Source organism: Diadema setosum, chromosome 19 (assembly GCF_964275005.1).
Source record: "Diadema setosum chromosome 19, eeDiaSeto1, whole genome shotgun sequence".
NCBI lineage: Eukaryota > Metazoa > Echinodermata > Echinoidea > Diadematoida > Diadematidae > Diadema > Diadema setosum.
This window is the reverse complement of record NC_092703.1, coordinates 20,361,643-20,374,854: the sequence shown is the minus strand read 5'-3', so window position 1 is coordinate 20,374,854 and position 13,212 is coordinate 20,361,643. Positions and strand designations below refer to the sequence as shown.

At 38.2% G+C, this 13,212-nt stretch overlaps 1 protein-coding gene across 1 annotated transcript in view; it reads right to left on the bottom strand.

Annotated features, from left to right (window-relative positions):
* LOC140243096 (uncharacterized) overlaps nucleotides 1-7,512 on the bottom strand; it is a 205,940-nt gene extending 198,428 nt beyond the window's left edge. The window contains exon 1 of the mRNA XM_072322829.1: nucleotides 6,500-7,512. Within this exon, the coding sequence (XP_072178930.1) occupies nucleotides 6,500-7,042 (543 nt within the window). The 5' untranslated portion in view covers nucleotides 7,043-7,512. The remainder of the gene's footprint in view (nucleotides 1-6,499) is intronic.
* Nucleotides 7,513-13,212: the final 5,700 nt, after the last annotated feature.

Genomic DNA, 13,212 nt, shown 5'->3' with positions numbered 1-13,212 from the left:
TGGTTTCTGGAATATCTGTATTAAAATTCAAACTGTTAATCATTTGACCATTCCGAATGTGGTATTGAAGCTAGACACGTACAATAAAAAGAATTTAATTTCATACAAAGGCAACTGACGGAGATGCACAGGCTACAAATGTATGGTGTACATGTACATCATATCAATGTTCATGTACTAACTTTTGGTTTCCTTGTTAACAACAGCAACTTTGTAAATTATGCTACATGTATCATATTTAACTCTCAAATATCATCATCTTTTTTTTCACATATATAATTGTGTTATGATTCTTATATGTACATGTTCAAAATGTTGTTGCTAATAAACTTCAACTTCAACATTGTATGGATTTCAAGTGCAATATCCTGGTTTTCTCAATGCAACAATATGACTCGCTTCATTAGGCTCTGGATTCTGTTGGTAATGAAGATGTGGAACAATGTCAGAGGAAATCATTGTATGTGTCCAAGTACAAATCAGGGAGGTAGAAACCTCCCTGGCAGTATAACATTTCAGTTTCTACCAGCTATTATAAAATCATACTTTCAGAGTGAGATTCATTTCATATGCGTGCATAATGTACAGTTAGAGAAAAACACTCAGTAAACTTTGAAACATACCCTCTGTATGTACGGTAGGCCTACAGAATGCTTTTTACATGTATCATGCAGGTTAAAACAAGGATAATATTTTAGCCATCAAGGCCAAAATTCTATTTCATCTGATTCATGATCTCACATGGTGGTTGAAACAAGAAGACAAAATGTCAGAGCTCCATCCAGCCCCTCCCCTCCTCTCCCATAGTGGAATCCATAAATACCAACTGGTACCAAATTTTACCATTCCAGCATTGTACACTGTACTACAAATTAGGTACCAATACACGTGTACAACACTGTACAGAATGTGTTGATTTTGCAAAATGATTGAGAAGAGGACTTGCATCAAAGATAATTAAAGCACTGAAATACTAAGTGATTGTAATTTGTAGCTGGTTTTTCTCATGTGATCAATTGCTATCCCTAAGCGGGATTGAGCATACAATTGCATATTGTAAATGCTACAAAATGTACCACCATGTAAACATTCCTTGTGGCAAACAATGTATCCCTTTTGTTGACACAACATGGCTATTACACATGTACCTCATCATCTGTAATTGTACAGTAGAGTATTTATTACAGGCGCTGTAACTGGGTTGATTTCTACAGCATCACTATAAAAGACAAGTCAGTGATATCATAAAACATACTTGATGGTTGTACGACCTACATACTTGCACACTACTTTAATATGAACTACAACTTCTAAATTAATTGCTTAATGTGCAATAGGTGCATATATATGATGTACATTGTACACCTAACCCACATTTTAATCTCAAATTGCTCAGCCTCACGACAGGTTGTTTTCTATACACACAGTCCATCACCGTGTCTGAGCTGGTCGAGTGGCATTTTCCCACTGGTTCAATTAATGCTAATGAGGCAAAGCTGAGTAAAAATTACACAGTAATTACAATAGCTCAACTGCATGGACATACAATGTACCACACACTCTGGACATTTCAGCATTTCTGCAACTCTTTGGATGTGTTACCCTACAAGGCACACCAAGAGAGCATTCTGTCCCAATTTCAGGTGTTTCCACTACTGTAAAAGTGGAAATTTTCGCGGTGTTGAAATTTTCGCGCATTTCGCGCAACCAGAAACTAGCGCGAAAATAAAAACACGCGAATATTTTTGCTTGCCATACATTCCTGTGTGTGATGTCTTGATTCCGCGGAATTAAAAACACGCGAAACTCTTCTGACCCGGCCTAGCGCGAAAAATTAGTCGCGCGAAAATATCCACTTTTACAGTATTCCCTAAATACAAGCAGAATACCTGAATACCCACATAATGTACTGTGCATACATTATTTCTAGTATACAGCAAATGGAATGCATCATACACTCCATGTATCACCATTTAACACACTGGCCGCTTTTATACAACGTGAACTTGACAGTGGTACTTGAAACTCTCATATGTTTAGTGTGAAGTACAAGAAATTAAAGGTGTGCACATGTACGTATATATGAAATAGTGCCATTTTTTGGTGCTGACTATCAAGAGCATTCAATGAAGTGATGATCATCATCTCACAAGTCTCCCTTGTACATGCCAACAAATATTCTTTTTTTTTTTAATACCTAAAAAAAAAAAGGAGGAATCTTATGCATCAATTTGTGAGTGTGTGTGTGTGTGTGTGTGTCATGACAACAGAGCAAAAATGATGTTTAGAGAAAAGGTTGTGGCTGCTTTCAATCATTATTCAATCACATTAAGATATACATTTTTAATAATATTGTCACATACAAATCATTACAGAGTTCTGAATTGACAATGCTATCATCAATCTACAGATAAATTTTCATGTTATAGAAAGGAACAGTACCAAGGCTTGCCAAAAGGTTTGCTGTACAGCCATTGGCTAGTTGTACAATGTTATGTACATGTATGTCCTACTTAGCCAAACACAAAGTACACTGTATGCTGCAATAGTGACCATGCAGGTTAACCAGGCTGGATGTGATTTCCTCTTGTCATACTACATATCACAATGTTGATGACTCTACCTCTTCTCCCCTAACCAAAAGAAGAAAAAAAAAATGAAAAAGACATACATTTATGCAAGTATATACACACACACACACACACACTAGGCACACAACTACAATACACACACAAAACCATATTCCCCTCCAACCACTTGTTCTGGTTGAATGTCCGCACAATTGCTGCTGAGAAATAATTCATGAATACAATTTCTGTTTGATGCTGTCCGGATCAGATATGTTTGCACTTGACAAATCCGAAGGCCTCTCTGGCAGTGTTTTGCTGACTCTACTTCGTCAATATCGAGCATTTCGGGCGACCATTTAGGAATGGAGTTGAATCCAGCACTCACCTTGCCCTTGACTTTGTGTCAACATTACAAATTATGAGTGCATGACACACATAGGTTTGTAGAGGTCTGTAGTACCTGGTATTCTGTAACTTACCTGGTACAAGTAAATACATTAATGAGCTCTGAAGGTATGAAAGGATCTACGTAAAGATCGCAAAAATTACAAAGTGGCAAAGTGCTGCACCATTGTAATTTTATAGCTTGTCAGCATGTCAAATTCAGCTTTTGAGGTGGGCAAAAATAAAGCATCTCTAGTTCCCCCATTCTGTGGTTTCAAATTGAGTTACTTGCACCTGGCTTCATCTTCCATATTTATGAAGCTGGTGCATCTTCAGTTGGTCAACACAAAGAACAAATGACGCTAATGCTACATGTACACTGTAAATATAAAGTATCTATGGCTTAAATTTAGTGTACAGGTTGTAACATATTGATATGAAACAGCAGAGAACTAAAACCCTGTACAGCAATCCTCTTGACAGTTAGGGACCATGAAGTATGCATGGTATTAATACCCAGAAAGAAAAAAAAAATATTAGCATTTTTTTTTTATTTGGGAGGGGAGGAGGGGGGTATTTTTGAAGGAAATTGAGTCCCAACCTCAAGTAACACAACAGATTCTGTAACAGAGTACAATCAGGAGTTATGAAAAAAAAAAAAACACCAAACTTTACTTTAATGATGAAAGCATCATTATCATCTTTTTCTCTTTTTTTTTCTGTAACAAAGCACTGTAATTTTGCCTCCTGACACTGTTTAAATTGTCCTAAACCATGTCAATTTTGCAGATCTCTCAGTATCAATCCTTTACCATCCAAGAAAATCTCCCTGCCCTCCTTCTCTCTCTCTCTTTCTCAGAGCACATTTCCTGTTCTTCATACAGCTGTACTGTATTTAAAGAAAATGTCTATCCATAAATCGCCCGGCATTAAACATGTTTGAGACATCATCACATTTGGTTTCCCTCAATCTCTATCACCCAGTGTGATTCTAATTAGTGGCATGCTCTGATTTCCCCTTCGCTATATTCGTGATGTAAACACCGCAGGGCATCCCTTTATAGAAAGACGTCCATCCTCTCGACCTAATAATAAAGCCATCCTCTCCCTATGGAAGCCAGTCATAAACAAGACATCACCAACAGCCCTTTTGTCATAGCGCTAACGAGGTGAGATGACTAACATTGTTTTGTGCTAACAAGCACAGAGGCGTAGAATCCAAACTGATTAACCGTTGAGGACGGGCTGATTTTGCTATATACTGTATAAGTGGAAATTTTTGCGGTGCTGAAATTTTCTCGCATTTTGCACAACCAGAATCTAGCGTGAAAATAAAAGCAGGTGAATATTTTTGCTTGCCATAAAAAGTTCTATATACAGTACAGTAGTCACATTGTAACACCATACAGTTGTTGTAGATATGTATACCTGCCAAATAATTAGGATTTTCTGTGGTACCCTCTACCAAGAAGAAAAATGTGACGTAAGAAGGGGTTTTGAGAGGAACTGACTTGTGAAAATGGTGCTTAAGGTTAAACTGCCGTTCTTTGGGCAATGTTTTACAAACAAATGATACAGTGTAGTGTATGGGAATATTTCAAAAAATTCTTAAATATGACTCTTAACTGCAATAGAGAATAAATTACCAGACCCTTGCAGAGTTTTCATGTGAGGTACTGTACATGGGAAATAAGGTAAACAAGTTTGAATTAATGACAGCAGAGGTCCATCACATCATGCTATGCCCAGATAGAAAGAAAGAAAGAAAAATTGTGAAACTGTGGACACACTGCATGGCCCTTCCCATAGTGGAAACATTGTACTGCTCCATGGTGGAAACAAACATACAGTATTAGCCCGCTGAGGATGGACTGATTTTCCTTCAACACGTATTTCCCGTAGACACCTACAAGTGTGTACGGTACCTGAGTATGCTTGAGACTAGTCTTCAACAGGTTAACAAAGAGCATACAGTAGAATGTACACTGTAGGTTCAGAGAAAGGTGACAGCTCCAAGAGCTGTAGTATCCCTTGGCAATGGGACTATGAAAAATACAAGGACCACCATGCATGCTGAAATTAAATCCATATAATTTGAGAACGAATAATGAAAATAAATTATGAAAAATAATGAACTTCGCACTGTAAGCATTCAACCATAGCACCTAAAAAAAGAGGAACTGTCAGGTGAAGAAAATAGAGCTTCTGGAGTCCTGAATGCTAAGGAGAATAGACAGACATCTTATATCCGGTCAATGGATTTGATTTGTGCGCATGTGATGTGTGCGCATGTGCTGGCCGTCAATTCAGTGTAGCTCTCCCAGGTTCCTCTCGACCGAGTCACATGAAGTCATCAATTCGAACAGAAAGGGACTATTGGCAGAACCAAACATTGCCCGAAGCCTGTTGTCAATACTGTAGTGGGATTTGGTTTGGGGGGATGGTTGGTTTTAACTTCCCCTCTTATCTACTGTACCTCACGACCTTAAAGGGACTGTACAGTACTGGTTGAGGTAGGGATTCATGTTTTGAACATTCCTAAGTGAGATAATGAAAAGCCTTTTATGAAATATGAAAGAGCATGTAATTTTAAGAAGGATTCAACGTTTATTTGATGAAAATTGGTTTTCAAATGGCTGAGATATCCAAAAAAGTGCTAATAATAAAAGGCGACATGCCCCAACTTTATTAGTATCTCTTTGTTTCACCTTGTTTTTGGATATCTCAGCCATTTCAAAACCGATTTTCATCGAATAAACTTTTGATACCCCTTAGAACTGCATTCCCCCCTACATCTCATAGAGTGGTTTCTGAATATCTCGCAAAATGTTAAAAGCTAAATCTACACCTCGACCAGAACTGTACACACCCTTTAACCAGACCCGGACTGTGACTTTAACATGACTAGGGGGTCACCTGACTGACACATCCAGCTCTATATCAGGTGACAATTGACCCCCACGACCTTGACTGGATGCTGATGGACACACGATTTGGGAAAGGAAAGAACTACAAGGCATACACCTAGGTATAAATCTACCTGAATCAAGCCCATCTTCAGCCTGAGTAGTTGGTAAGTGTATATTCTGTGAAGTGGACACTAACTCCCACTTTAATACTTTAACTTTACAGGTAAGTCTTCAAATTGAAGAAATTTTTCGATTTTAAGTTGATATTTATCCGCGATAATACCCTGTCATGATCCTGAATGCTACAGTGCGCAGCCCCATTACGCTATGCGTATGGGGCTGCTGGTCACAGTTAGTGTTTCTATGTGTAGCAGGCAGTCAAATTTTGGACGGCGTTGCCGTTGTAGTCGAATTATGGGCGGCGGCTTGCGATACATCACGTGGCTTCCTGGCTGCTGAAGAGAGACACGGTAGATTTGGAGGATGAGAAAACATTCCACACTGCAAAATATGTCAAAGATATTGATGACTGATATCCATCTAAGAAGTACATGTACTAACATTAGTAACAACAGTAACTTGAAATGCAATGATCATATCATAATCTGAAAATCTGCGATATAGTGATAAACTTACCGTTACTCTTCGTCCTTTGGGTAAAATTGCTGTCACAGAAAACTCATTTGTTTGTTGAGACCCTCCTGTATCAAACAATAAGTGCCAATCTTCTACGCCCCTTTTGATGCTGGAGTTCGATGGACTCCCAGAGAGGTCCGAGTCATAGCTGATGCTGTGACGTAGAGTCCTACTAGTTCTGCCTCTCTCTGGCTCTGCTGCATACTCCTCCCAATCTTTGTCCTCAATTTCCTCGACAATAACATCGTCTTCATAAGTTGCAAAATCAGTGGCAAAATTGCCACGAGGTACGTAGTTCCCTGAGAATGAATGATCCCTTGAATCATATGTGGTCCTCCCTCGATACAGGTGAGGCGGAATGTTATAATACCGTCGTGGTTGAGTTCTGGAGCTTACTACAGGCATCGCCGCGCTGCTGCTGCTTCCGCCGACATATTGGGGAGTAGCCGGGCCCAAGCGCCGGCGTCGCGAAGCTGCCGACGACGCCTGCTGCCACTGCTGCTGGTGGTGATAGCCGCCGTAGCCGTTCCCACGAGATGCCATACTGAAATTGACCTCGCTTACTCCACAATAAATTCAACAAAATTAAACGAAGACATCACACAGGCGCCTAAAAACAACATGATAGAAACTGTAAAAAACAACAACATAATATTCATTCCAAGGCAGCATACGTAAACATCACTGTCACAGATAAAACTTTAAAATGCAATGTGTCACTTTGCGAATATCTATGCCAACCGGCAGAGGCATCACTCCGTACCCAGCAGCAGGCCGTTGACTAGCGTTGCTAGCTTTAGCTCACCGCAGGAATACGAGTAGCCACGGAAAGGACTGACAGTTGGTTCCATTCAGCAGAAGCATCACATCCTTGTTAACCGCTCACTGACAATGGTTTCGGCCTCTCATGTGTTGTATCTCTAGCCACACTATCACAGATCCCGTGGGTCTTCTTTTTAATTAGCTAGGTAGGTGCAAAATGAAACATGTCAAGGCGTCGTGTTGATCTCACGACGGACTCTTCTCACATTTTTTTTTTCTTCTGATCCATCGAGGCCAGCTGCATCATCAGCGCAGCCAACGTTCAATCACATCGCATCGTACGGGAATCGAGTGTTGATAAACGATAGCGTCAGTCAATGGTGAGGCGCATGCGCAAGTAATCGATCGCTTCCATGCACACATCGTCTCACTGGGGAGATAAAGCAGAAAATATATAGGGAACAAAGTTCATTTCCAATATTATCACATCAAGGTAGTGTGCAGCGTATGAAATAATCAATGGAGCATGTAGTTGTGAACTGTATAAGAACAATTTACAAGTCGTTAATTTTCAGTGGAACAATCATCGGTACTGTATCACATTACAATCTAATCAGATATTTACACGATTGTCACCTTTTTGTGCATGACTTTTGCGTTTTTGATGGGGGATTTTTTTTTCTTTTCACAAAATCAACAGCCACTAACAATAAGATAATCAATATATTTCTTAAGTAGTATTGACGATTACAACATTGTTAAGTCATATTCTCTGGAAGAGACTAACATACAGGTGGCTCTCAAATTAGAAGACCCCCTTCCCCGAAGGATAATGAAAACTTTGTATGAGTTATCCATATACACTTCGAAAAGTGTCTGAAAACGTATTTCTGGAGCTGACAGGACAATGTAAAATTTGTTCATCCTAATATCGCAGGGTGACTATAGTATACTATATATTATGTAAAGTTTCTGGGCTGAGTTTTAAAAAAAAAAAGAAAAAAAAAGGACGGGGTGAAACAATGAGACAATAGCTGCCTGAAGAAATTTTTAAGTATTTTATCTTTTCTTTTCTTTTTTCACACGAAGTAGTATAATAGCGAGCTGAATTTGCCAACAATTGGATAAGTATTATGACATCTTAATTCAACCAGGGAGGCCTTAGTGAGAGAGGATAGAGAGGGAGAGAGAGAGAGACCCTCCCTGGTCTAGCCAGCAGTGCCTCATAATGACTGAAACGGGGATGTTCCTATGCAAAGTAAGAGAAAATGTCAAAATCTCTGATGGGAATGGGTTCAATGAGAAATCATACATACAGCATAAACGTATATATAAAATGTACGTGATATTTATCAGCCCTCGATGGAACCTGTCAATATCCTATACGACAGAAACATACCTAGCACTTCAATCGCCACCTTTACCCCCACCCTCCCTCCTCCCCCTCCCCCATCTCACTCTTCTGTATCCCCCTTAAACTTTCTTTGTCATCCCTCGTCTGTTCCTTCTTTGTCTTTTCTCACTCTCTTTCCATGCAGGCTAGCCTTTCATATCCTTTTTCTTCTGACCATTTTATTCCCATCTCTCAGTAAGCAGGTGACAGCGTATTACTGCTAAAGCTCGTTGGACCACAAAACGCTTAGTGCAGCTCTGAAAACTTTCGACGGTAATTTCGTCTGAAACTGAAACGTAACTGTGGATTATTCAAATTCAGAACAACAACATTGACTGAATTGTCCACTTGGACTTGTAATAGACTTAACTACTTAACTAAGCGAGTCAAATATGTAATGAACTAAACGCGAGGTGAGTCTGAACAACATAAATCTAAATTGGTGTCAAATTGTTTTGTTTATTATAATCACAGTCTAAAATATTGCATTAATGATCCAGCGTTCTTGGCAAAAGTTGATTGCTATTAAGTTCTCATGATTCTTCATTGTAAAGTTAAAAACCAATGCAAAACAGAACGTATAACGGGTAGTTGTCCAATATATCTACTTGATTTCAAGGTTAAAGTTTGTCATTCCGAATGTTCGTTATTCCGAAGGATCGTTCAATCAAAAAAATGAAATAAGATACGTTATTCTGAAGGCTCTTATTCCCAAGGTTAGCTTTCCGTCTGTTCGGTATTCCGAAAATTCGTTATTCCGAAGGTTTGTTAATCCGAAAATGAAATAAGGTTCGTTATTTCGAAGGTTTTTAAATCCGAAAACGAAATTAAGGTTCGTACTTACGAAGGGGGTTCGTCCGTTCGCAACTTCTTTTTATTTTCGGATTAATGAACCTTGTTTCACTTTGGGATTAACGAAGCTCCGGAATAACGATCATCACCCGATTTCAATCTGTTTCAAGTTGGCTTCATTTCTTGAGTAAACTCAAAGTATATACATCACCAAATAGTGATGATGATTTCATACGATAACATAATCATCAAGATAAGGTAGAACAGATGTCATTGCCTTATATTTTCCCTTAATCATTCTCAAAGTTGTTGTTGTTGTTGTTGTTGTTGTTGTTTGTTGTTGTTGTTTTTTTGCTGAAGTTTTTGAATCGTTCAAAGTGACCAAAACTGACATTCTCCACATCTTCTCATTCATTGAGTATAGTTTTAGTACCGCAATCGAACACTGATGAATGAACGGAGGGCTTCTGGTGATTACCCATACAATTCTAAATTGATACAAACTGATAAGAGCGTCATTGTAGGCTATAATTATGACATAACCCATTATACTCATCTAATTTGCATTCATAACCGTGCATTATATGTATTACTGTTGAGCAAAATTATGCGGATACATAAAAATAAGGGCCCTAAATTGCAATTCTTATTAATTCTCTTTATTTACTCAACTTAAAACAAAACTCGCAGAAATAATTATAAACAAAGGAAAAAGAGATTGTGATATATGCGTAAAAGAGGATCATGCAGTGCAATATACAATGAATGAGGTTGTTGGTGTGCCTGTTTTGTTTGTTCGTAGGCTTGTGTAATGATTCTTTACTATTTTAATCTTTATTTATTGATAATGATATTCTTTGTATTGTACATTGTATCAGGTATCTTCATGTATTTATATACAATTTGTATTTTGTAAACGGGAATTCTTCGGGAAGTCTTCGGACTTTTCACCCCTCTGTGTGTTTTTGGATGGCAATAAACCTGATCAATTTCAATTTCAATTTCAATTTCTCTATTTTCATAGTGTTTTGTTGTTTTTTTTTAGATAAAGTCTACAGGTGAAAATGGTGTCGAAATTCTCTGACAAAAACAAACAAAGAACTAAAAAAAGCCTTAAAATTCGAGCAAACTTCTCCGATTATAGAAAGGACATCTCTCACGTTAACTGCAAACAAAATCTGTATAAAAGCTTTGTAATGGTTAAGGAGGTCTATATTGACCAAGACATTATCCTGCTTGTTGTATATTCCTATATTTCATTCCAAGAATTTATGGCTTCGGGTCCGCAATTCCTTCCTGAAAACTCCGCTCTATGTACATATATTTCAAGATCACTCCATGTATACGGGATGCAGGATTGTTCCACTCTATACGTCTCATCGTCATTCTTTAACCCGTTCCATACAGAATGCCATGTTTTATACATAACTTTAAAAAAGGATGAAATGAATCCGATCCGAATCCGATCATAGCTGCTTTCCGATTAATGTTTCATGCAGAGAAACACACAAATAAATAAACGCCAGTGAAAACGTCTTTCTTGTGTAATCCCCATGATGCCAGAGGTAACAATATTTCAAGCGATCTAGACATGAAAGGCAAATATTTTGCGTTGTTTTCTTTTTTTTTTTTTTCATTAGACATCTTCGTAACACCGTCTATCTCATAGCTATTTTTAGGGAGAAAACATTTCTTGACTGTCGATGTATACCAATTGTGCCTCGAGTAATCAAATAACCACACCTAGTACATTGTATACAAATGAAATCAAAATACAAATTTTACCGAACAGGTTTCCACGCTGTTAGAAGTGGTTACTAGAATATGTATTCTGTTCAGTCATTGATTATGATAGATCTAGAGGGCGCCGTACAAGGCTATAAGCGCTATACATACGGGTGATGTTCATTATTCAGCAGGTTCCAAAATGAAATACATGTAGGTATTTCGTTATTCAAAAGGTTCGTTATTTCAAAACACACAAATTCCGTATACCTAGATATTTGATCATCCGAAAATGATTAAGGGTTCGTTTATAATTATATCTGAACATTGATGTGGCGTTATTTTATTCCGAAGGTCCGTTATTCCGAATGTTTGAAATTCCCAAAATGAAATACGATCCGTTTCTTTTCGAAGGTTCGTTATACTAATCCGAAAATGAAAAGAAGATGAGAAAGAATGAATCTTCGGAACAAGGAACCTTTATTATTTCGCTTTCCGAATTACGATCCTCCGAAATAACAAACCGTCGAAATACTGAACCCTATTTCATTTTCGGATTAACGAATCTTCGGAATAACGTACTGTAACCCAAGGCTAATATACAGGCAAATTGTTTCCACTTTCATGTCAGTCACCTATACTTCTAGATGCAAATCGATGCTTATTATGCAAAATATTATGTCAAAGATGGGAAATTTCGCTAACATGGAAAAATATGAACCCTTTCCTAAATGGGGCTGATGAGTAAGAGCTTGTCTTCAACCGAGAAGCCCGGGGGAGGGGGGGGGGGGGGGGAGAGAAAAGGATTTTGTTTGCCATCTCCTTAAGGTCTTGGAGACAGGATGCCCGAGTTTTATTTGCTTCATGGATGTATCTTACCCTAATGTATTGCTAACGACGATGTTTCGACTTTAATGTTTACACGCTGCATATTTTGATAAAATATTTACATTGTGAACATTCTTTTCTGGAGAACAACTTCAGTATGTGCTTTAAGACACAAACACACGCGAAAAGAAGTTTAGTACCAAGTACACTGCCTTGTTTCAGAGCGCCAACGAGAGAGAGAGAAGAAAATACAACATCAAGAAACAACACGTCAACATTCATATAATAAAAATGTGAACAGTGATTTTTCTTGTACTAGTAATTATTTAATATATTGTGTATTTTCACTTATTTGTTTGAACATAATATTGCACCGTCATACATTTGTTCACACTCTTATCTGTTGTATTATTTATTCTATTTATTTGTTGTTGTTGTTGTTGTTTTTTGTGTTGTTAAATCATGGCAGTCATTATGACATCTATGCCATGCATGGACAACGTTTGAAGACCGAGGGTGGGAAAGATGCCTTTAAAGTCTTCATTCGACTTCATGCAGTCACAGAAAATTTACTGGTTAAAGATATTCTTTAATCTTCTATTGTCACATGACCTCAGAAAATATTGTGTAACCTTTACATATTGCGGGCGCAGAGTGCCCTCTTTCTCTCTCTCTTGAAAATTACGAAAAGGCTTTCCCATGATTTCTGACGGTTTTGGATTAAGTCGCAAATTACTGTCAGTCTATAGACATTTAATTTTTCGTGAAAAATCAAACGTTTGTTGCATCTTCAATACCTACTTGAGTTTTGTTCCAATCCCTGCTATTGCAGGATGCATGTACCACGTTAAATCCACCCATTAAAAGAAGGTAGTGAATTTCACACAATTTCAGGGGAGATAAATCCTGCCTACATGCATTGAGACTAAAGAGTTAAAATTGACAGAGTCAGCCACTTGAAGATCACGTGACCTCCTGTGGTTGTCACGTGACTGCGACGTAACCATGGTTCTTCGTGTGTGTGTGTGTGTGTGTGTGTGTGTGTGTGTGTGTGTGTGTGTGTAAGGTGTGCATGAAGTGCCGCCAATTTTACATTTTCTCGCGATGAAACATGATTCTATTTGAGGCGTCTGCCTTGTCCTTGTGTTCTCACAAAATGTTTCATGGTACAGGGCAAGGAGACGAGGATTAATGTGAGAGCGCCTTTGTTATC